At 41.0% G+C, this 26,175-nt stretch overlaps 2 protein-coding genes across 3 annotated transcripts; both read right to left on the bottom strand.

Annotated features, from left to right (window-relative positions):
- Positions 1 to 578: 578 nt before the first annotated feature.
- Positions 579 to 10,074, bottom strand: LOC311086106 (polyserase-2-like). Its single transcript, XM_084118824.1, has 10 exons — positions 10,004 to 10,074; positions 7,385 to 7,405; positions 7,131 to 7,293; positions 6,756 to 7,024; positions 6,515 to 6,660; positions 4,981 to 5,254; positions 3,249 to 3,420; positions 2,909 to 3,165; positions 2,319 to 2,419; positions 579 to 1,768 (listed from the first exon to the last, which is right to left on the bottom strand). Exons 1-10 carry the CDS (start codon positions 10,068 to 10,070, stop codon positions 1,436 to 1,438), a joined length of 1,803 nt encoding a protein of 600 aa, XP_083974950.1. The 5' UTR covers positions 10,071 to 10,074; the 3' UTR covers positions 579 to 1,435.
- Positions 10,075 to 19,805: 9,731 nt separating this feature from the next.
- On the bottom strand, positions 19,806 to 25,254 carry LOC311086207 (uncharacterized protein). 2 transcript variants are annotated; one of them, XM_084118970.1, is made up of 3 exons: positions 23,472 to 25,254; positions 22,746 to 23,257; positions 19,806 to 22,610 (listed from the first exon to the last, which is right to left on the bottom strand). In XM_084118970.1, the coding sequence occupies exon 3, from the start codon at positions 22,320 to 22,322 to the stop codon at positions 20,943 to 20,945; it is 1,380 nt and encodes a 459-aa protein (XP_083975096.1). In that variant the 5' UTR covers positions 22,323 to 22,610; positions 22,746 to 23,257; positions 23,472 to 25,254; the 3' UTR covers positions 19,806 to 20,942. The 2 variants fall into 2 exon arrangements, with proteins under 2 accessions (XP_083975096.1, XP_083975095.1); XM_084118969.1 differs by having other exon boundaries at positions 22,746 to 25,254.
- Between the last annotated feature and the right edge of the window lie 921 nt (positions 25,255 to 26,175).

Genomic DNA, 26,175 nt, shown 5'->3' with positions numbered 1-26,175 from the left:
CTCTCAGATGATTCAACTTCCAGGAAACGAAATCTTTGTTGATAAGTGTCTGAATTAATGTTGTACTTTCTCAGAATAGCCGACTTAACACTATCATAATTAATGAATCATTCGATTCAAAGCGAAAATCTCCGCTCCGATCAATACCAGCAATAAAAACTGTGCCAGAATCGTCCTCATTATGGCCAATGCACACGAGTCCATGTCGCCAGCAGAGCAGCGCCACCATTACTCAGTGTTTTCATATCTCCTCTCACTTACCATACGAGTTATGGCACACTTAGGTCATTGTGCTATTGTTGAGCTTCCTGTTGCTGGCATATATAACACTATAACTCTTAAAAACAGGAATAAAATTACCTTTAATTTTTTTCCAGGAAGCTGAAAATACAGGTTGTGTGAGATGCTTCAGGAAGTATATTCTTTTGTTGATCTTTTGTCAGTATCTGTTAAACTGCACAGGCTCACATTTACAGCAGCAATGACTCTGCAGAATATAAGCCACATTCTTACCTCATGCCTCTGCTTCTTGCCCAGGATGCTTCAAATAAATGCACAAAACAAACAGTTTTTTTTTTCCAGCTTAATTTGTTATTTTAATTTAATAATTTTTACAACCTAAAAAATACACATTCACATTTTAATAAAATAGATGAATTTTCCAAAGTACTTTTTAATTTATTTAACTTACAGTAATGTCCCAAGTGTGGTACAGCTTGAGGTACTTGTTGATTAAGCTACGCTAGAGTGAGTATTATAACTGAACCACTCAAATTGGGACATTTTCATAAAGTGCCATGCTGAATAACAACTACATGTTGTATCTGCTACAATGCAACTATATGTAAACTATATGCCTGCTTACACAAAATATTAGCTATGCACTTGTTTTAAGGGACTGCCAGAGAAAACCATGCAATGTAATAGTAGTTAGAACAACAAGCAACAGCTTCATGGTGTGAGATAATAAAGATCTTAAGAGTTCACATTTGTCAGAAGTAAAAATGAATTATGTGCTCCACAAAAGCTTTTGATGTCCTTCGGATGAGACGTTAAACCGAGGTCCTGACTCTCTGTGGTCACAAAAAATACCATGATGTCTTTCGAAAGAGTAGGGGTGTAACCCCGGCATCCTGGCCAAATTTGCCCAAATTTGCTACTGTCCATCATGGCCTCCTAATCATCCCCATATATACTGATTGGCTTCATCACTGTCTCCTCTCCACCAATAAGCTGGTGTGTGGTGGGCGTTCTGGCACAATATGGCTGCCGTCGCATCATCCAGGAGATGCTGCACATTGGTGGACGTTGAGGAGATTCCCCCTTCTATGTAAAGTGCTTTGAGTGCAGAGAAAAGCACTATATAAATGTAATGAATTTATTATTATTATTATTATTATAGCTAATGAAAAGTGGCCTTTTCTACTCAAAAGACTCAAATGATGCCTTGAAGAAAGATTTGGAAAGCTGCAAGTGAGAGGAACAGGACAGAAAGCGTAAAATAGACAGAAGAAGATACTTGTGACCCATTAGCGGAAACTGGGGTTGAGTTGGTGCTGGTTGTAGTTGCGCTTGTGGAGCTTGTGGAGCTTGTGGCTTTTGGAGGGAAAGGGCCCACCACAGTTCTCAGGAATGATTCAAAGCTGGAGGTTTTAGTTAAGACCTGGACATCTTGACGGAAAGCAGAGCGGGATCTGTAACTTGTCAAAACAGCAGCATGGATCCATGACAGACCCTGCTTACACATCAGCGGACCCCCTTGATCACCCTGTGTGTGTGTGAGAGAGAGGGAATTCTTTATTGAATGTTACAAAATTTACAAAAATGTATATTTGTCGCTTATGACACTTGTCGCAAATATATTTAAATAGAAAACAGCTTTTTTAAATTGGGATAATTTCCCATTACTATTTTATCATAATAATTCATGTTACTATTATACTTTATTTTAGATTAAATAAATGCAGCCCTGGTTAGTTTTATGGAAACAAAATAATGAAATAGGCATCATGAACTAACAATGAACAACAATTTTTGTTAATTTATGTTTTATGTTTTTTTGTTTAATGTTAATTTAGGTTAATTTAGGATATACAATGTTCATTGTTAATTATTTTTTGTTCATAATTCATTAAGTAATGTTAATACAACTTGAAATGTATTAATATAGAATTTAATATGAATCTAACTTGATCTAAACATATTTTAGTTCAAGTTACCTAATGCATTAAATAATAATAATAATAAACTAAACTAAACCTTATTGTAAACTGTAAATATATTATATTTCCTTCCTGTTTTAAACAGAATTAACTTGCCTGCTGTAAGTTCAAAGAACTTGTGCAAATACTGTTGCTTTGTTGTTGTGAGTTTCCACAATCCATAATAGAGGTCTTGAATTCCTGAAGAGTTTGATTCACTATAAAAGAAGGAAAACAACTTAAAATTTGGAAGACATGGAAAAAGGATAAACATTCTAATAATCTAATTTTAGCAGTTAGTGTAATGTTTCAAAGCATTCACACACACACACACACACACACACACACACACACACACACACACACACACACACACACACACACACACACACCCTAACTCTAAACCTACCCATTACAGAAAACATTACTTATGATTTATAAACTGTTTTCCTCATGGGGACCAAAAATATCCATTTTGTATATTCCCATATCCCCAAGTAGGGTTTACCAGGACATGTACACGTGTGGTATTATGGGGACTTTCCATGTACAAAATGATTTTTACTTGCAATTTTACATTTTCAAAAAACATCACTTAGTATGATTTATAAGCTGTTCTCCTCATGGGGACCAAAAATGTCTTTGTGGGGACATTTTATCCCCATTACATAGGATTTACTCGAACCACACATACACACAAAACACACCTCCTCCTGCTCCTGAGCTCCATCCTGCCACCCAGCATTGAGTATTAGCGCTGAAGGTATTCTCTCCCACGTCCACACATATAGACTGAATGAAATTCGTAAGGTTTGGTGCAACGGCCAGCTGCAAGACTGCAACGTTGTCGCCTGAGGCATTGCTGATGGTTAGATTCGCCACTTTTATAGAGACCTCATTGGGGTTGGAGCCGTTCTGATTTAGACGGCCCAGGATCACGGACCAATCGGAAGCATTGTTGGAGCTGGCCAAAAAAGAATTCCATTAAATCAAATAATTTTGATTTCTCTAATCAAATGTCCTTTTTTCATATTTAAGTGCCATTACCTGGTAAAACAGCTGGCAGAGCTCATGACAAACCGTTCAGCAATTAGCGTTCCTCCACAAACGTGACTGCCGTTAAACTGCAGACTTGCCATCCATGGCCATATGCCTGGAGACACAAGGGAGCTGCTTGCTCCTACACGGGTGTTCAGATGGGCACTTCCACACACTACAGCTACAGGAACAGAGAGAAAGACAATGAATGCCGGGTTTTATCAGTCAAATGTTTCTTTGATCTTTCATTATGCTTAGACTACACAGTAATGGGCTATTAGCATAGAACATATCTTATGAAAGCTATGTAGAGCACTGGAAGAACAGGCTTTCAGGCCATTGGCCGGAGACAAACACCGTCTCTGGATCCAAGCCTCTACACCGTTTCAAGTACTATTCATTTATAGTGCAACTTTAAGCTAAGCATTTAAAAATTCCCAGCATTCACTTCAGTCCCCAGCAGAGGTGGACAGTAGTGAAGTATTTTTACTCTGCTTAAGTACATTTTTCAAGTGTCTGTACTTTATCAGAATGTTTTTCTCTGGAAAACTTTTACTTCACAACATTCCAAAGCTTAATGTCGTACTTTTTACACTTTTTATAAAGTACAGACACTTGAAAACTGTACTTGACTAAAGTAAAAAATACTTCACTACTGTCCACCTCTAGTCCCCAGACATCAGTATTTAAATGATACAGAAAAGATGAATCGCTGTCTGGTTAAGGTTAAAGGAGAACGCCGGTCAATTTTAACATTGAGCTCATTTTTTTGTAAATTTGGAGTGCTGTCAGTACAGAGAACAACGACAAAAATCGGCCTACAACACGCCTACACCGTGTTATCCTCTTTTTAAAATTTGCACCCTGTTGACTTAAATGGGGCAAGTTTTAAACCTGCTTTTAGCCTCTTAACATCCTTGATGTGTCATTACAAGTGCCCAGCCAATGTGAGTGATTCCTTCAGAGTGAACACAGTGAATCTGACTGCAGTAGATGTGAAAGATATGAATAAAAATGAAGTTAATTTGGCCAGCGCTCATACCTGTATTTACATCCTGTTTTCGGTCGAAGTCCACAGCAGTTGATTGTCGAGTTCACGCAGTTGGTTAGTTACCTATGATCACGCGCGTGAACTCGACAGTCGACTACTGTGGACTTTCACATCTACTGCAGTCAGATTCACCGTGTTCACTCTGAAGGAAAAAATTAAAAAATGAGCTCAATGTTAAAATTGACCGGAGTTCTCCTTTAAGATTATGAATTTTCAGTAGTATTTCAGCACACCGTAAGTGTATATTATACAATATAATATATAGTGTTTATTATTATACTAAGTCTGAAGTCACAAGCATAATGTTTTTTCATTAATACTTTTGAGTGGCTCATTAAAAAGAACTGGTTCATAAGTCATTTGTTTGTTCATTGTTGCATTTAGGAACTCTAATGAAATGATGATATCTGATGAAAGTGTTGCTAATTTCGAATGCATTTAAATTACTGTAGCTATTTATTATTTATTTATTTTTCCGCATTGGTTCTGGAGCCCTGTGCCTCTTTCACCTTGCTTGAATATGACTACATGAATTTCCTTCACTGGCAATATAAATATGTGTTTACCTGAATTTAAGTAAAAACATTGAAATCAAGTACACTTTAAATCCACAAAAGTCTATGGACAAGTTGCCAAGTGAACAATGTATGCATGTTTTTTTCAGGATCTTATAACTTGAAGGAAACTCACTTGGGACAGTTGTAGTTGGAGGGGCAGTAGTTGTCGTAATGGCAGGCACAGCAGTACAGCTGGTGCTCAGGTCACTGTCAGTACCACTGGAGGTGAACGTAATGAAGCCTGGCTGGTTGGTGGTGATATGCTCATTGATCCAGTTCTGGTACTTAGAAACTCTGGCATACACACCAGGTAAGTTGGGTTCAGCACAACCTATGCCAAAGCTCACAACTCCAGACTGGATCCAGACTGAACCCTGTTTGCTGACCAAAGGACCTCCAGAGTCACCCTGTAGGATGAAGAACAGGTTAGTGACATGCCAAGTAACCTGTTCTACACATCTATTCCAGTTGTAGTTCACAGCTGTAATATTTAATATGAAGGAATAATGGGAAGATGACATCCTTGTTATTGCATGTTTAAAGCGTCAAGTCAGTCTTATGTTAGGAAATGTCCTGAAGATTTTAGTGCTTCTCTTTTTATGGACGATCAACACTCGTCATTGAAAATTATACTGTTATGGTTGGAAGACTTGTCACATGAAAACTACAACATGATCTTTACCACACACACATACGTCTATAACAGGGGTTTTCAAACAAAAAAGTAAAGAATATTCTAGGGGGGAAAGTGAGGGGAAAATTAATATATATATATTACATTTCTGCTTCCAAAAGTAATATAAAATATAATATACTAAGTCACTGACTATGCAGGGAAGTTCCCTTTCAGTCGCTCACGTTCAACGTAGATCACGCTTAGGGACTCTGTCATCTTCGAGTATTGTTAAAAAGGAGCCATTGCACATTGGCGTGTGTGAATTGCATCTTGCGCTCTGCCCCGCAGCTCGGGTATAAACATGGAAGCGGATGCACGGTGTTTGGTGTTTTAAGCCCCCAACGGCGCCTTCCAGGCAGCAAGGGGATGGGTAGGTTTAAGGTTGAGGGTAGGGTTAGCTGCCTCTAAGGAGCCATTGGGGGCTTAAAACACCATCGAGCCGGATGCACGCACCACTTTCATCACTCTTTCGCTTCGGAGCTGATAGGCGTCGATGTCTCTGAAGAGTGCTGTTGTTTACAACGAGCGAGTGTGTCGGTGTTCTTCTAGGAAGACTCTCCCAGTGCTGGTGGTTCTACAGCGCGAGTGCAGTGGTGATCGCGAGCTTTGAGCTCTCAACTGCTGTTTTAACAGCATCAATTTTCTGTGTTGTTGACGGCTGGTTAGAGGGCAAAAAAGTGAGTGCTTCACTGTTTCAGTTCACTGTTCAGTGTTGCCGCGGTCATTCCCCTGTGTGCTCCGGCACTGGTTCTCAGCTCACCGCCCCAGTGCCTTTCTTTCCCAAAGTGCATGGAGAGCTTACCAGGTAGTGGACGGCACCTTTCTCTGCCAGAAACTGCCCGAATAGCTTTCCCCCTCACTACCCTTGACGGAGGAACAGTGAAGGGGTTGCGAGGCTATCCCTCCAATGGAGCGGTCTGTCGCAAATGCAATTTCAGCAGCACATTAAAACTATATGAAGTTACACAAACAGAAGTATGGGAGTTGTTACCTGACAGGAGTCTTTGCCCCCTTCCAATAGTCCAGCACATATCATGTTGTCTGTGATTGTTGAGACACTATAAAGACACTTACACTGCCTGTTTCCAACAATAGGCACATCCACTTCCTGTAGAGTTTGCGGAGAAGGCAGAGGAGCTGAGAAACACATAAAATGATAAAATATACTTCAACTATTGCGATAGTACAGTATCCTGTGACTCTCATCGAGGTTAGTTAAATTAAATACGTACTGTTTGAATGAATCGCTCCCCATCCTGTGACCCAGCTGGAGGTTTGGGTGAAGAACACACTGTTTGAGGAAGCCAGACAGACCGGACTGATAAAGTCAGTAAAATTCACTGGCGAAGCCAGTTTCAGAAGAGTGATGTCATTATCGTTAGTGCTGCTAACATAGTTCGGGTGTTTTATGATACTAGAGACACCTATGGACATCTCATTTGCATTAGTTCCTTCCTGTGTCTGTCGGCCCAGGTACACAATTAGGCCAGAGGTTGAAACACTGGAATATGGTAGAAAAGGAAGTGTTAAGCATTCTCCACATCAATTGAATGATTTTTTTTTATTTTTTTATTTTATAATTGCAGGGTTGTTTTTTTTATAATTACCTGTTAAAGCAGTGAGCTGCTGTCAGAACCCATTGATTGTTGATGAGGGATCCACCACAAAAATGTCTCCCGCTCCTATGAAGGCTGACCTGCCATGGCCAAGCCCCAGCGAGTGCATTCAGTCCCCCCACTATCCTTGTGTTGAAACGTGCTTTGCCACACACTGACAATGGACAATGTAAAGAAAACACATTTTAGACAAACAATTGGTCATTTTTAAGGGAATTTGGCTACTTTGTTGAAAAACTAGTTACCATCCAGTTGTGCGCCACACCCTAGAAAATAAGAAACAAAGTTTAGTTACCGATAACTTAAGTGGAGAAAAAAAGTGGGTATCACTTTATTTTACATTGTCCTTGTTACATATGTTACATGTATACTTACCATACAGAGGTGAAAAGTAACAAATTACATTTACTCGTGTTACATAATTTAGTAGTTTTTCTATGTGTACCTCTACTTTTTACTTCTACTTTGTGTACTTCTTCTGTAATTTTACTTTTACTATGTTTTGTTTGAAGTATTGTACTTCGCTACATTTTGAATCATATCCGTTACTGAGTAAAAAAATAATACAAGGGGGAAAAATCGCTCTCCAGAAACTATTGCATTGATTGAAGGGTGGGAAAACAAACATGCAAAAAGGTGATGCAGACCCAGCTGAAAGCGAAACGCTGTCAAATTATTTTATGAAGCGAACAGTATTGCCAGTATACGAATACTTTGGATGTAGAAACAAGGTTGTCCTTGAGGATAGGTATCCAATTAGCAAAAAACGTGGATGCAAAGTGGATGCAAAAGGAGGAAACAGAGAACACCATCCCTCCGTACAGATGTCCCGTTTATAACTTAAGGCAGAATGAATTCCGTGATGCAGAGGGAATCCATGAATCCAGTCATTAAAATTTAATTTAGCCTACATAACGCAGATGTCACGTAAAACACGACAAGTGATGGATGGATGAATAAATCTAAGTAGAGATGGTCAATACATCCAATCGCCACATGGACTGTGAATATTAAAGCACAAAAATACTGCTATGTAAATATATAATCAGCTTGTTTTGTGTGTCTGTATGAATGAGCTGCTGTTTCTAGCTACATAGGCTACTCAAGTACACAACGTGCTCATGCTGTTATCAGCATCTCACAAATAATATGATGAGTAGCCTACATTAATACATGAACATTTCCAGAGCCGCTCTGGGAGAACGCCTGAACATTTTCATCATTTTATTTGAGAAAATGTCAAATACACTCTGAGACAGGTCTTCACTACATCTCGTCAAAATAAAAGTTTGGTTTAGCTAGGAGAAAATTTTGAATGACATAAAATTGTAATAGGCATGACGTGAAGAGGCTCTTCTCCTTGTCCGCAAAACCCACAGTAAAAGTTGAGTCTCTTCACGTCATGCCTGCCAAGTCTGATTCTCTTCACGTCATGCCTGCCGACTCCTGGCCTGAATCTGTTCACGTCATGCCTGCCGAGCCAGAGACTGTTCATGCCAGGTCAGCCGTGCCTGTGTCTTCGGACAAGATGGCTGCTGCGCCTGAGTGCCCAGATAGCAACACAGTGTCGGCCCAGATCCGGCCCATATCTGGTACACGTGGATTCCACACGGCCCAGATGTGGGCTGGATCTGGGCCGACACTTTGTTGCTGTCTGGGTGAGCTCCGGATGATACAGCACTTATGATCATCGCCACAGCTATTTTGTGTGTGTGGGCAGCACACACATCTGCTCCAGCCCGTGAGCCCTCACCCAAGAAGACCACCACGCCAGAGTCTCGTCCCGAGATGGCCGCCACTTCAGAGTCTCGTCCCGAGATGGCTCGGGTCTGGCCCACCATCCTTCCCCCAAGACCGCCCTCCGGGTCATGTTGTCATCGGTTCATTGTTTCATTGTTCACAGGTGTCCCTTGTCTTGTCATTAGTCTTGTGTGTATTTAAGCTCTCATGTTTGCCATGTGTCTTTGTCAAGTTTGGTTTCACTGTAACATATTGGTAAGCGTCACGTTCATGTTTATGTTTCTACCTTGAGTTTCATGCCACGCCATGACTTTGTTTTAAGTTTGATAACATTTTGTAAATAAACTGCACTTGGATTCTAATCTACACTTGCCTCCAGTGGAATACATTACAAGGACTCTATTATTCTTAAACAATTATATAATTTAACAATGTTAAAAATAAGTTTTTTAATCTAATTCATTATCAATTGTTGAATTTAGTTGATTAGACATGTATTATTGAATTATTGAACAAACAAATGGTTTCAAGTTTGTTATGATAAAAGCATTTGTTCAACCAAATAAAATAAAAAATCCTGTTTTCATTCATTTAACTGATGATTTAATGATACAGTTTATTTATGTAATAATTGATTAATACCGTAAACCGTGATATTTTCTGAGATGGTTATCATACCGTGAAAATCTCATACCTTTATAACCCCACATGGGAGAGTCCCCTACCCCACCCCCGCTGTTAAAAAAAGTACATTTTATATGAGCTAATTTTTACTTTTACTTGAGTAGATTTTTTTACTTGTATTTAAGTAAAATTTCATTGAAGTAGTAGTATTTTTACTTGAGTAGAATATTTTTTTACTCTTCCCACCTCTGCTTAGTAATAACATTCAACTAACCCTCAACCAAATCCTAATCTAACCCTATAGTAAGTACATGTAGTTGCTTAATATTACTTAGTACTTAAATATATAATTACACTATAACAATGACACCTTAAAATAAAGTGTAACCAAAAAGTGTACATGCAATATAAAATGTAGTTGCATAAAAGTAAGCAATAGCAATAGTCAAAATGAATTATTAGGTATCCTAAAGTATCAGTTATCCAACAAAAGGTCTTACCACTCATTAGAAGAGAGACGACAAATGCTACACAGAGTATGTGGATCATCTTCAGCTTCATCTTCATCTCTGACAACACGGACACCTGCAGTCCTGCTCTTAAATACTCCTGCTAACCTGTTTCCAACACGCCCACACACTCTCTCATCACATTTTAACGCCTTCATAACCCTATTCAAGTTTCTTATTGAGCAATCGGTATGTCTGAAAGTGTAATAAGGGACAAAAGAAAATACGATTTTTGTTTCTGGTGGCTTTTTAATGTTGAGTAGATCGAAGAAGGTTCATGAGGTGCTTTTAGTGTTTCTGAAAATAAAACTATTTTATGAGGTTATGTTTTCATAGGAGTTTGTGCCATGTGATGCATACGGAAAAAAGGCGATGTCCACCAAAGTGTGAGTTATTAAATGAGGAATATTCTGATAGGAGACACCACCTAGATGGTGCTACATTGACAACTAGATCTATCATCAGACATGCATAATATTATACAATATAAAACAACAACAACATACAGACAGTAATAATACACAACATGTACTGGGGAAATGTATGTTCATTCATTATATGATAAGTCAGACCTATCAAATTACAGGCCTATTTCAAATCTGCCCCTTCTTGCTAAGGGTTTGGAATGTGTTGTTGTGGCACAACTCCACTCACACTTGTCATCCAATAAGCTTTTCGAACCTTTTCAGTCTGGGTTTAGAAAGGGGCACAGTACAGAGACAGCCTTGGTTCGTGTTATGAATGACCTGCTTGTCTCAGCTGACTCTGGAGCCTCCACCATCTTGGTCTTGTTAGATCTCAGTGCAGCTTTTGACACAGTGTGCCATTCTATCCTGCTAAATAGGCTGGAGAGCTGGCTTGGTATCACTGGTACTGTGCTTAACTTGTTCAAATCTTACCTCACAGATCGTTTCCAGTTTGTTGTGTTGGGAAACAACAAATCTGAAATTGGACAAGTCCGCCATGGTGTTCCTCAGGGATCTGTCCTGCGTCCCATATTGTTTAGTGTTTATATGCTTCCTTTTGGGCAAATAATTAGGAAATATGGTTTGGGGTATCACTTTTATGCTGATGATACTCAAATTAACATCAGCTCCAAATCTGATCCTACTGTCACCTCTAAAATTCTCTCGGAGTGTGTGCAGGAAATAAAAACATGGATTCACCATAATTTTTTTTAATTGAATTATTCCAAGACAGAGATTCTACTTATTGGCACACCTGTGGCTACTCACAGAATCTATGGGGGAGAAATCTTTCTTTGTTGCTGCACCCAGGTTATGGAATGCACTTCCTTTTATTGTTAGAGATACTCCCACATTAGCCAGTTTCAAGAAGTTATTAAAAACGTATATATTTTTAATATTGCTTATGTATACTGTAATACAGACTGTCATGATTATTTTTGTATTACTCTTGTACTTCTGTATTTTATTTGCTATTGCTGTCTGTAAAAAAATATATATTTTTATTATTATTAGGCAGATTTGTCAATGAATTAGTGGACAGAACTTTTTTTAAGGGAATTCATTGACAAATCTGTACTGTTCTCTCATTGAGAACAATCAAATGTCCCAAGTGTCTTTGAAGTGTGTGAGTGGAGCAAAAGGGTGATAATTCACAGTGGGGCAGACATCACAGAGTCGTCCTGGGTGACGAGTTGTAAAGATTAAGTGGAATGATCGTGTGTTTGATCGGTCCAGTCGTTACAATAGCTAACTTATTGTACTGTTTACTGTGAAACTACAGAGATGCAATAGCTTAAAGTAAAGCCCTATTCGGACTTCCAAGCGCAAGACCGATCTGCGGAACGTTCTGCTTGCGAAGAAGGCTCAGGAGCCCCTCAGGAGTGGAACAGTGTTCACCTCATTACACGGTGCCCGTTCCACCCCGGGCTTATTTTTTCAGTTTATTTTTTAAAAGTGTATTTATTTGCACTTTATTAAAAATATATTTTAGGTATATTTTAACTGTGTGCCGGAAATGATTATTGTAACAATGCATTGAAAGTATACTTTCAAAATACATTATAAGTTTTATTTGTCTATTAATGTACATTTGTTATTGAAGACAAAGTATACAATTTGTAGTATTTGAAATAAGCCAAAGGTATTAATGAGTTTATACTTTTTGCTGAAATATATCACACCACAATAGCCTCATGGGAAAGTGCGCCAACATGTAGTGCCGTTGTGCTCCGGGAGACCTGAGTTCGAGTCCCGGCTCGTGAACCTTTCCCTATCCTGTCTCCCACCTCACTTCCTGTCTAGCTACTGTCCTATCCTAATAAAACGCTTAATATATATATATATATATATGTGTGTGTGTGTGTGTGTGTGTGTGTGTGTTATTGTATATTGCTTGTATGTTTCAAAGACATTTGTAATGATTTTGTAATGTACTTGTAACACAAATAAAGTACACTTTAATATCACTAATCAAGTATGTAATTAGTCCCTACACAGGCATATGCTTAAAGTATACTAAGTATACTTGAAGTTGGTCCAATTTAGTACACAAAAGTACACTAAATGCACTTAAAGTTATGCTTTACTACAATTTAATTACAACAAAAATATACTTAGTACAAAATTAGTTTGTTTGAAAATAGCACACTTCAAGTTAACTAATCATTAACACACTGGAAGTATACTGATAATTAGTCTGGCTGCAAGTATACTTAGCATATATATATATATTTTTCACCGGGGAGGTTTCTTTACAAAGTTTTTGCATTAAAAACACACACACACACACACACACACACACAAAAGTCAAAAGTGTTTACTTAAACGTAAAATGCATTTGTACAATATATTATGGATACCTTTATTATTTTAGGTGGACGTAGTTACACGTTACTACATGTACTTACTGTAGTAATAACAGTAAATTATGCATAGCTACAAGTAACTAACTCTAAACCAAACCCTAACCGTAACTCTATAGTAAGTACATGAAGTTTATTAAAATTACTCAGTACTTATGTGAGTAAGTACAATGTAACTGTCACCTTAAAATAAAGTGTAAGATTATATTTAATAAAGCGTTCAGATTGGCCGAACCTAAAGATACCTAAAAGGTATCGGTATATGCTCAACCTGATTGGTCGGCTTTTATGATGTATAGGGTCTTTTTAGGGTCTCATCTTCCTGTTTTTGGTTCGTTTACATGTATTTGGTCCGTGTTGTGTTCATATTTAATACGAAGCGGACCGAGACCCATCTTTTCAGTGGTCTCAGACCACTTGTTTGGTGCGCACCAGGGTTCGGTTTGCAGCGTTCACACTTATTCAAATGAACCACACTGCAATAGCACCAGGTTTTGATTACTCAAACCATACACAGAGTAAATGAGGGAACTAAACAGGAACAGAATGATTAACTAATGAGTAACCACAGAAACTAACAAGAACTCAGACAGGCACAACAGGAACTAGACAAAATAGAACTTAACCAAACATGACTGTGACATGTACATCTGTACTAACTTAAGTGCAATTTCTGAGTATGTTCTGTGTTGTATACAACTAGAGGTTTGGAGTAACATGAGGGTGAGTAAATGATGACAGAATTATCATTTTTGGGCGAACCATGTCTTGGGCATTGTTGAATTTAACACAATGAAATTATATCTGAAGAAAAAATCTTGATTTTATGTTTCAGAAAACAGAGCTGAGGTTGCGCAACATTACTGTAGATCACAAAGCAAAACAAATAAGAAAGTACTGTTTGTATCTCTGTAGCTCAATAGTTCTAGAAATCCACTTAAAAAGTAAAGTGGCTCTGTGTGTGAAAAGTGGGTTTATTTCACAAGTTTGTAAACATTTGTCTCTTGTTACAATGGAATGCACACACACTTGCAGATACACATTGAACCTGTTTGTCCTGTTAAACACGGGAAAAATTCAAATTGAACAACACCAGCTAATGTCATGCCAGGGCAGTGTTTCCATGAAATTACGTCATTAAAACTTTTTTTTTGAAAAGGACTGTTTTTGTGTCACAGTAAAAAAAACTTAATAAGTAAAAAACTTAACACAGCAATAAATATGTTTAATATTATCATGTAAATAAAATAAAAACAAATCAGACAATAAAATGAGACAAATATAATATACAGTATATTTATAGGTAAAACCTTTTTATATTGGTTGGTAAGTTGGTTACTGACCACCCGCACATACGCGCACACACACACACACACTGTTCTAACTGTCTCTATGATGATTTGATACATTTATTCTGTGTTATTTTAGTGACAGAGGTTCATCAGTATTACAGTTTTTCTCTAGTACTAGCACACTATAACTGGTTCAGTTGGCCCAATTTCCCAAACTATTAATTCAGTTCTCAAAACAAAGATGTTCACACACATTCCAATGTTTTCTCAAGGTTTTCTGCAAAACTCTACACAAAAATGGGTAACACTTTACAATAACAGGGCATGAATAATCATGTACTAACACCTGAATTACAGGTCCCTTTCAATCGAGAACGTCAGATGTAGTCGACGTCGACTGAATGGGGTTCACACTTAGGGAGCCTGTCTTCTTCATACTACTATTTTATTAAGCCGTGCTAATTGATTGCCGTGCGTGATTACACTCTCCGCCCTGCAGCGCAGGTATAAACATGGAAGTGGACGCACGCACCAGTTGCCTTTTGCTTCAGAGCCGATCGGATGCCTTTGAACTTAAAAGTACTATTGTTTACACAACAAGCGAGTGTGTCTGTGTTCTTGCGGTAAGACCTCCCAGAGCTGGTGTTTCTACAGCGTGAGTGCAGCGGTGATCGCAAGCTTCTTATGCTCTCAACTGCTGTTATAACAGCATAAAATATCTATTTGTTTGTGTGTTTGACGATTGGTTAGAGGGCGAGAAGTGAGTGCTTCACTGATTCAGTTTGCTGATTCAGTGTTGTTGCGGTCATTCCCTGTGTGCTCCGGCACTGGTGACAGTCACATTTCCTAAAAGAGTATCACGGGTGTGTTAGCGTCGTAAAAAAAAAAAAAAAAAAGGTGTCATTCTGCCCATGCGTTTCTGGATGCATTCATTCCCTGTCTCTCTCTGAAACGGTCACAATTGTTGCATCACGTTTTTGGGCTTACAGCACGCTGAAGCAGCTTTTGTGGACAGTTCATGTTCCCATTGTGGGAATATGACTGTCGCGGTGTTGAGGTCGAGACTCGCCTTCGTCCGCGAAGCGCGAGTCCCCATTAGCATGCCCCGCCTTCGGGTGCCGCATGGGATGGGTGATAGGAGGATGGTGTTAGATGTCTTGCCCGGTAACCATTCCCTGTGGGCTCCTCACTGTGGAGCATGCTGGTCCATCGAGAAATGGGTGGTCCGGCCGTTTCACCCGGGAGTCCCCTAGAGGACAGGACGCCAATTGCAGCATCGGAGGGTGATCTGGCCTCTGGAAATGATGACTCGACTGCGTAACGTTGCCCGAGTCGGATCCAGAACTGTCAGCTATGTTGAATTGGGCTGCCGAGGCTGTCGGGCTCGAGTGGAACTCTCCACCGTGTCCCGCTCAGTCTCGGTTGGATGATTGGCATCACGGGGCGGGCTGTGCTAGTTCTCAGCCTGCCTCACCAGTGCCCTTCTTTCCAGAAGTGCATGGAGAGCTTACTAGGTCATGGACGGTTGTGTTATTTCTGTCCGAGTGGACAACCCTTGGACAGACACTGGCTCTCAGCTGGCCCTGGGGCCCCGCAGAAATGCGTTTCCCAGTGAGCCTTCTAAAAACGTGGCTATGCGATTCATTGTCACTTGGCGCCCGCTCAAGTTCAGTGATTTTCATCACACTCAGGTGTTGAGAAGAGATGCCCCTGAAGCTCAATGAATTTCATCACACTCAAGTGTTGAGCAGAGATGCTTCTGAAGCTCAGTGATTTTCTTCACACCTACTGTAGTGTTGAGCAGTGCTCCTGTTTTGTGCACGCATGTCGCTTGCACGTACTGTGCTAGGTCAGGAGTGGAGCAGGTCTTGATAGTTGCCCCTTATTGTGCCAACCAGACCTAGTTCCCCTCGACAGCCCTTCCTGACTTTCCCTTGAATACATTCTCATGGGGCATGATGGCACCCACGTTCAGACCCCTGGAGAGATTCCAGGCCAGTCCTAAAAATGGACACGGAGGTTCAGGTGGCTACCGCAGGATTATGTGGTAGTCAACATCACTTATGCGAGAGCACCCCTAAGAGGAAGTGTTGCTTATGCCAAATAGAAGTGGAACCTATTTGTTGAGTGATTCATTTCAGTGCTCTCTTTCCTGCAAGATGGGTTGGAGTGAGGGCTGTGTCCTCCACCCTCAAAATGATGTTGCCTCTATTTTTTTCTTTGACGCACATCATGATGCAATAGCATGGGAAGCACGTTCCTCAGCGAAAAAGCAACTGGTGCGTGCGTCCACTTCCATGTTTATACCCGTGCTGCTGGGGGAGCGTGTAATCACGCACGCCAATGTTGAATTGGCTTTATTAAATAGTAGTACGAAGAAGACAGGCTCCCTAAGCGTGATCCCCATTCAGTCGACGTCAACTACATCCTCCGTTCCCTCCTTCAGGGAATGGTGGGTTGCATACGCAACCACAACGTTTTTCTCGATTGCTTAAGCACATTTCTTGAAACTATGCCTCGTATTCTCAAAACAGTAAACACAAATCCATAATGTCTCACCCAATTCCCCAAAAATCCTTTTTTCAGGTAAAAATGAAGCTCTACACTCAAAACCATTCACTCTTGCTGAAAAAAACAAACTTTGCCTCTCACAAGCCCTCACAAACACACACACTACAACATAGTCTTACACACTGGTGTGATAAATTCAAAACAATATTTCCAAAACTGGTGCTTGTGGTCTTCTCATTATAATCCACCTATTATCTTAAGTCTTGTTAGAAAAATGGATAAATAATTCTTGGAATCTTATGCGAATTCTTTAAAAAAAACTAGATGTACCGCATGGCGGTACAAAATATGACCGCCGCTCAGGCCTGCACTGGCTTTCCACAAAAAGAAATGACGTGGAGCAATTTGGCTGTATTGCGTGTTTATGTATATACCTAAAAAAAGTAGTAGTATGTGCATGTCTGTCTGTCTTTTATTCAGCAAGGATGCATTACATTAATCAAAAGTGACAGTTAAGATAATGTTACAAAAGCTTTCTATGTACTTTCTAAAAGCTTTAAAACATTAATAATAATCAGAAATGTTTTTTGAGCATATTATTCCCTCAGGTAGATTACATGTTTTCTTGCGTGGCTGGATGTTAGACTCATGAACAATAATCACGTTGTTTGCATTCGCCAAAATTGATTAGCCGAAATCAAAATGTGGACAGTGAAAGGAAATTACCGTTAGCGCGAGACGAGTCCGGCTTGAAGCGGAAGCGACCAGACGGCAGAGGATGTTCGCAAATCAAACAATGATTTGTCTCAAAACAGTGATTAAAAAAAGCTGTGATTGGATGATGACAGGTGTCGGTGATCATTCTCAAGTGTCGTGGTCAGCACTGCTGCTGTTGCTGTTGTATCAGTCAGTGGTTTATCAGCTTGTCAAAAAACGGGACACGGGAGGTCACGCAAGGGACAAATAAATTAGGCCCAAAATGCAGGACGTCCCGCCTAATTCGGGACAGTTGGCAACCTTAGTGACAGTATCATCCTAAACCAGCAACCCTTCGCTCAACACCACCATCTACAGGCCGATGAGTGTACAGTCACTAAATGTGCACATAAATGAATTTATTTTATACCCCCCCATGGATGAAATTCTACGAAACTTAGTATACCCCCAGAGGATGTCAAGTTAATCATACACATGAAATATGGTGCAGTTCTGAACATCTCAACTGAAGATAGGGGCGATTAAAGCAGAATAATATTGCATTTTCATTTTTTATGGGATGGGCGCAAATCACAAATGAGTGATTATGGGCTAGGTTGATGTGGGCCCTTAAGAGCAACATACCATCAAAATTTCTTCATCCTCGGTGCCACGGTTCAGGTAGTTATTTAGGAAAAACTGCATTTTTTGGGTTTGGGGGGGCCCAGCGCGGGGGGGGGAGGGGCCCCCCGGGGACCAAACGAAATTTTTCCGTAAAAGTCTAGTGGGGCTACATGCCCACCAAATTTCATGTTCCCCGGTGTTTCGGTGTCCCTGGTATCGTTGACGAAAAATTCAGATGACGAAAAAAAAAAAAAAAAAAAAACTTTGACAATCGATTATGGGCTAGGTTGATGTGGGCCCTTAAGACCAACATACCATAAAAATGTCTTCATCCTCGGTGCCACGGTTCAGGTAGTTATTTAGGAAAAACTGCATTTTTTGGGTTTGGGGGGGCCCAGCGCGGGGGGGGAGTGGCCCCCGGGGACCAAACGAAATTTTTCCGTAAAAGTCTAGTGGGGCTACAGTACACAGAGCTCATATATCCAAAGTTAAACTAGCTCAAATGTTTCCTGGTACTAATCCTATGTGCAATAGATGTCAATGTGCTGAGGGAACGTTAATTCACATGTTCTGGACATGCCCCAAATTAGAGCATTACTGGCGATCCGTATTTCTCACCCTTTCTGCGGTCCTTCCGCACAGATTAGAGCCAGAACCTCTGGTGGCATTATTTGGAGTCGCTCCAGAGGAGATATGGTTGTCAGCATCAATGTGTAAGGTCCTTGCTTTCTCTTCCCTGATCGCACGTAGAGCAATATTATTAAAGTGGAAAGACCCCTTGCCACCCACTCACACTCAATGGATCAAAGATATGATGTCTTGTCTCAGCCTTGAAAAAATTAGGTATTCGCTAAGAGGATCGGAAAAACAATTTTTTAAGCTGTGGCGCTCTTTTATTGAATATGTTGATAAGTCTGTTTAATTAATGCCTCTACTATGGACACTATTTTTTTTATTTATTTTTTATTTTATTTTTTATATATATATTTTTTTTTTTATAATATATTATTATTTAATTTAATTTATTTATTATTATTATTATTATTATTATTATTATTATTATTTTATTATTATTCTTTATGTAAGTATGTATTTGTTGTATTTGGTTGGAGGTTAATGTATGTGAGCATGTTTGTATGTATACTCTGTTGGATTTAATGGACAGTATGGACGCTGATCTAAGGGGTGGGGTGTAAATGTGATTTATGTTGTTAAAAAACAATAAAAACAAACTTTGAACCAAAGTCTAGTGGGGCTACATGCCCACCAAATTTCATGTTCCCCGGTGTTTCGGTGTCCCTGGTATCGTTGACGAAAAAATTCAGTAGATGACAAAAAAAAAAAAAAAAAAAAACTTTGACAATCCCTATATGACCGCTTTCGCTAGCTACGCTAGCGGCGGTCATAATTATTGTATGGAACAGAATAGCTCCTGCAGCAGGAGCATTAGCACAAGTAGCATCAAGCTACATGACACAATTTAATTGATTACAGTTTTTTTCAATTGTTTAAGCACAATTTTGAAAACAGGGCCCAGTTTGTCAAAACACTACACACAATTAGCACAACCCTACACCAAAGTAGCACAACACTTTGGATAATTTGCAAACACTTTTGTCAAAACTATACACGACTTCATACAAACAATTTTGTTACCATACAAAACACACACATTTCATATGACAATCTTTTTGAGCCAGTAACACTGCTGTTGCTAACCTAAAACACTTTTAGCAAGTCTAATTCTCAGTGATTAGAGTATTGTAAATGAAGTACACAGAGAAAGTGCAACTAAACAAGAGTTCACCAAACACTACTCAAGACCAATGCTGCAGACTGAGGAAAATATAATTTATTTCTCTCCATATACCCAAATCAGTCAACATGGAGAATCACAACAAAACATGTCCTAGTTTTCATGCTACTACAGTAGTGTGCATAACACTGTTAGCTCAGAAAACAGACAAACGTAAAATGTATCCAGTACAGGTTACAATTACAGTAAATAACAACAAACAAAAAAGAATCTGAAAAAAACGGACAATATTGTTCAGAAAATACTACAGTAAACATACTATACATTATCTCTTCGCCTAGCTGGATCTGGCCAGAGAATTTCATCAACATCACAAGCAATAGCCTCATTAGCAAGACAACGTGGGAAGAACCGTCTTGAATGTCGAATCCATCCTTGCACAGCTGCGGCGTCGACTTGGTCACAGGCGTTCTCCATGGCCTGAATGAGGGGTACCTGAGCCTGGGGCTGGAGATCGTAAACCTTCCACCGCCATGCAGAGAAAAACTCTTCGATAGGGTTTAGAAACGGAGAGTATGGTGGAAGGTATAGTACTGTCAACTGTAGATGGTGTTGCAACCAGTTCTGGACCAAAGCAGAGCGGTGGAATGACACATTGTCCCAGATGACAGTGTATTGTATCTGGTGCATTTCATTACCTGTGCTGTGACAATGTGGTGCAATCAGTCCAAAAATGCGAGAATGTGAGGTGTGTTGTAAGTGGCCCATTTTGGCCTGACGGAGGAGAACCCCATGCTGTGAAATGACAGTGCAAAGGTGTCACGGTTCCGCACAAGGAAGAGAGCGAGATGGATCCAAAATGCAGTAGAGTGAGGTTTATTAAAGGGTAATCCAAAGTCGTGGTCAGAAACAGGCAGGGTTCAATATTCAGTCAGGCAGTACAAAAACAATAAACAGGCTCAGGTAGGGAACACAGGAAACAGACGTGGTGTGACATTTACAACGATACACCCAGAACATGGGACAAACAGGGCTTTAAATACATGAACAGACGAGATGACAACGAGAGACAGCTGGGTAAACAGATTACAAACACCTGGCTGCAATAACACAGACTGGAATTGTGGGAAAGGTAGTTCCTGTGAATGACACCGTGGGGGAAGGAGGACATCTAGTGGATACCCGGGGAAACAACCAGACACTGTGACATAACCCCCCCCTCTACGGAGTGGCTCCCAGACACTCCAAGACAGAACACGGAACAAAACAAGAGTTCAGGAGGGAGGTGGCACGGTGGAGGATCAGGGGGAGGGACGGGGGGCCAGGTCCATGAAGGGAAACAGAAACAGGGGGTAACAGACTCAAAGGGGGCCAGGGTGACACAGACAGTACATTGGGGGAACAGGGCGAAGCAAACAGTCCATCGGGCGGCCGGGGCGAAGCAAACAGTCCATCGGGCGGCCGGGGCGAAGCAAACAGTCCATCGGGCGGCCGGGGCGAATCGAACGGCGACCAGGGGGAAGCACCCAGTCCATCCGGCGGCCGGGGCGAAGCAAACCCTCCATCAGGCGGCCGGGGCGAAGTGAACAGTCCATCAGGCGAATCAGGCAGTCCATCGGGCGGCCAGGGTGGAGGCTCTGGAACTCGCTCCGGCTCTGGGTCAGCTGGGCAGGCGACTGGCTCCGGCTCAGGATCAGCTGGGCAGGTCACTGGCTCCGGCTCAGGATCCGCTGGGCAGGTCACTGGCTCCGGATCAGCTGGGCAGGTGACCAGCTCCGGCTTTGGATCAGCTGGGCAGATACTAGGCTGGACGAAGAACTTAGGCGGGACCGGCAGGGCTAGCAGCGTGGGCGGGGCCAGCAGGGCTAGCAGCTCGGGGACGGCCTCCGGGACGACGGCGGGCTGCTCGGGGACGGCCTCCGGGACGACGGCGGGCTGCTCGGGGACGGCCTCCGGGACGACGGCGGGCTGCTCGGGGACGGCCTCCGGGACGACGGCGGGCTGCTCGGGGACGGCCTCCGGGACGACGGCGGGCTGCTCGGGAGCTGTCTCCGGGTCATTGGGGAGGCCGGAGGTCTTCCTCCTCCTCCGCCGTTTTCGATGGTGAGGTGCAGGTTCAGGTCTGGACGGAATTAATGGCGGATGGAGCTCTGGGCTAGGCAGCGGCGATGCATTCTCTGGGCTGGGCAGCGGCGATGCATTCTCTGGGCTGGGCAGCGGCGATGCATTCTCTGGGCTGGGCAGCGGCGATGCATTCCCTGGGAAGGACATGACAGCCATCTTGCTTGGAGGCGCAGGCGAGGCTGGTGTATCCCATTGGCTACGATGGTGTAGATACGTAGTAAACCCCCAAAAGTCAAGGATCTCCAGCCCCTTCATCTCCCATTGCGGCAACGGGTCATCCAGGCAGTGATTAAAAAGGTCCTTCAGGGTTGCATCATTATAGTTCATGCCTCTCGATAAAGTCCAAAAGGTTTGAGACAAACAACTCACTGTCTGACCCTGCTGGCATAGGGCCATTAAATCTTGGAGTCTTCCCCTCCTCTCCTTCTCAGTGGTAGGGGGAAGGATACGAAACCCCGTACTGCTGGATCCATACATGGTGTATCGTTCTGTCACGGTTCCGCACAAGGAAGAGAGCGAGATGGATCCAAAATGCAGTAGAGTGAGGTTTATTAAAGGGTAATCCAAAGTCGTGGTCAAAAACAGGCAGGGTTCAATATTCAGTCAGGCAGTACAAAAACAATAAACAGGCTCAGGTAGGGAACACAGGAAACAGACGCGGTGTGACATTTACAACGATACACCCAGAACATCTTCTTCTTCTTGTTGTTGTGTTTAATGGCGGTTGGCAAACCATTTAACGGTGCATTACCGCCACCAACTGGACTGGAGTGTGGAACGAGAGATTAAGCAGAAAAAAAAAAAAAAAAAAAAAAAAAAAAAAAATTCCTTATTAGACTCAGATTCTTTTAATTAATTCAGTTTCTTTAAGAAACCTAATTATATAACAGTATATCTGACCTGCTGTTTTCCCCAAGAGACCTGACAATGAGACGTCATGATGTTTTGCCTTCCGTAGTGACTGAAAGAGGTGCTCCCTATTAATATTGTATTTCCTACACTGAAGAAGAACATGTTCCACTGTTTCTGGTTGATTACAATATGTACATTTCCCAGTTGGGTGCTTACCTATTTTATACAATGAAAGGTTTAGACCTGTATGACCTATTCTCAAACGAGTTATTAAACTTTCTTCCCTCCGTTTCCAGCCCACCATCCTCCCAGCACCAACCTGTCTCTGTACATTATATAAATGCCTTCCAGTTTCACTGTTATCCCAATACCCCTGCCAAACAGACTGTGCATACTTCCTGATAATTGATTTGGCTTCTTCTTTATTTAATGGGTTTTTTAAGTCTACATGTTTAGTTTTGAGTGATCCTTTGGCCAGCATATCCACCTTCTCATTCCCCTCCACACCGACATGAGCAGGAACCCAAAGAAAGCATGTGGATAGACCCTTTAGCTCCATCCTGTATAACATAAGGAATATGTCATTGATGATATTGGATCTAAATAATGATTTACCAGATTTAATACTCATAAGTGCAGACAAACTATCAGATGCAATAACAGTATTATTTGTTTCCCTCTCTTCTATCCACTGCAGGGCCAATAATATTGCAATCAATTCTGTGGTATATACTGACACATGATCCGATATTCTTTTCTTAATATATGACTCACTTGCTGGGATGTAAACTGCTGCACCTGCACGCCCTGTATCAGGATCTTTGGAACCATCTGTGAATATAAACATGGAATTTGCAAAATGCAAATCAAAATAATTCTGTACTATTCTGCTTTCAGTAAGTTTCTTTGACATATCCTTCAATTCCTGCTGTATGTCTAGGTCTACACGTGGTGTTGAGAATAACCAGGGAGGAATTGAAGACTGTATCAATGTAGAGCTGTAATCTAATTGTCTTAATCCTATGACTTCTGCCTTTGCATCACCAATCCACCCAAAACTTATGAAATTTGTCTTATTGTGTTCCCAGCAATCTATTAAAAGACTCTTGGCAGGATGAGACTCACAATGCCCCTGGATATTTACCCAATATGCCATCATTAATTTTACTCGCCTGATTCCTAACGGCATTTCTCCCATTTCAACCTGCATTGCTGATACAGGAGAAGTTTTAAAAGATCCACTACAAATTCTCAAAGCCTGAGCTTGTATTACATCCAACTTCTTAAGATTTGATTCTGCTGCTGACATGTACGCAATACATCCATAGTCAAAAACCGACCTCATTAATGCCCAGTATATATTTTGTAGGGCTACTCTACTTGCTCCCCACTCTTGTCCTGACAAACAGCGAAGTATATTTATGACCTTTTTACATTTATTTTTGACTTTGTCTAAATGAGTATTCCATGTGAGCTTCTCATCAACCCAAACTCCAAGAAATCTAACTGTCTTAACTAGCTCAAGTGGTTGTTCATACAACTTCATGGAAATCGGCGTGACTTTATGCCTCCTTGAAAAGCAAATCACCTTTATTTTTTCTACAGACAATTTGAATCCCCATTTGTTTGCCCATTTTTCCACATCAACTATTGCAGCTTGCATTTTCTTACTGACATGCAATACATTACGGCCTCTTACCCACAGAGCCCCATCATCTGCGTACAAGGATTTCCCTACGCTTTGTTCAAGCTGAGAGAAGATATCATTTATCATTATGTTGAATAGCAGTGGGCTACACACACTACCTTGCGGAGTGCCATTCTCCACCTTATATACACTGGAGTATTCTGAGCCAACTCTTACTTGGATTTCCCTGTCAAACAAAAAGTTCATAACCCAATTATATGTTCTACCTCCAATACCCAATAAGTGCTCCTTCCTTCCAGAGCATATCATATGCTTTTTCAACATCAAAAAACACAGCTATCAATATTTCTTTGTTAGTCTGTGCTTTCCTGATGTCTGATTCTAAGCACAATACTGAGTCCATTGTACTCCGACCCCTACGAAACCCACTTTGATATGGGTACAGAAGAGCTTTACTCTCTAAATAATACGTTAAACGTTCTGTGACCATTTTTTCCATAATTTTGCATAAGTGTGACGTTAATGCAATTGGTCTGTAGCTAGAAGGATCTGACTGATCTTTTCCAGGTTTTAGAATGGGCACTATTATTGCTTGTTTCCAATCTAACGGAAGTTGGCCAATATCCCAAACTTTATTAAACAAACCCAACACCATGTCCAGTGCACTATCTGGCATGTGTCCCAGCATTCCATAGCATACACCATCTTTCACACCCAGAACATGGGACAAACAGGGCTTTAAATACATGAACAGACGAGATGACAACGAGAGACAGCTGGGTAAACAGATTACAAACACCTGGGTGCAATAACACAGACTGGAATTGTGGGAAAGGTAGTTCCTGTGAATGACACCGTGGGGGAAGGAGGACATCTAGTGGATACCCGGGGAAACACAACCAGACACTGTGACAAAAGGGTGATGTTACCACGTTGCCCTGGGACATTGATTATAGCCCTGTGGCCAATGATATTTCTGCCTCTCCTTGCTTTTGTGAGGTTGAACCCTGCCTCATCAATATATATGAATTCATGCAGGATTTCCTCAGCATCAATCTGCAAAACTCTCTGAAATACAGTGAAAGACAAGATTGTGTAGTTCAGGATAGGTCTAGTATACAGTCAATATAAAAAAGTTATGTGTGCAGTATGCAACATCACAGTGCTAAAGTGAACAATAGAAACCTCCACATACTCATGCCGCAGCCGTTTGACCCTCTCTGAATTCCGCTCAAAAGGCACTCGATAAAGTTTTCAATTGAACCTGATGTCTTTTCAGGATGCGTGCCAGTGTTGACTGAGAGACCTGATGGACATTATTGAAAATGGCATGGTCACCGATAATGTTTGCATGTAGTTCTCTGAGCCTGATAGTATTATTGGCCAAAACCATGTTTATTATCTCTCTCTCTCTCGTTCTTGCGTGAAAATGGGCCCCCTTCCTCCTCGTCGTTCCCGACCCTCAATCCTATGTAGAGAATAATACATGTAACTTACTGTACACTGTCACAGGAAGGGGTATCAGAAGTGCTGATATGGTGCATACACAGTGTTGGGGAGTAACGGAATACATGTACCGGCGTTACGTATTCAGAATACAAATTATGAGTAACTGTATTCCGTTACAGTTACAATTTAAATAGTTGGTATTTAGAATACAGTTACATTGTTGAAATCAATGGATTACATGACGATACTTCTGTTTCATGAGTTTATTCACTCTCTAAATAAATTAAAGCAACTCCATGTGTCAGTGGCCAAATAACTCTAATAAGATATACATTTAAACTTTGTAGCCGATTACGCCACCTAGAGTTGAAACTGAGACCC

The sequence above is a fragment of the Abramis brama genome (genome assembly GCF_963993115.1).
Source record: "Abramis brama genome assembly, chromosome: 1".
NCBI classification, from domain to species: Eukaryota; Metazoa; Chordata; class Actinopteri; order Cypriniformes; family Leuciscidae; genus Abramis; species Abramis brama.
This window is presented reverse-complemented; position numbering and strand designations above follow the sequence as displayed.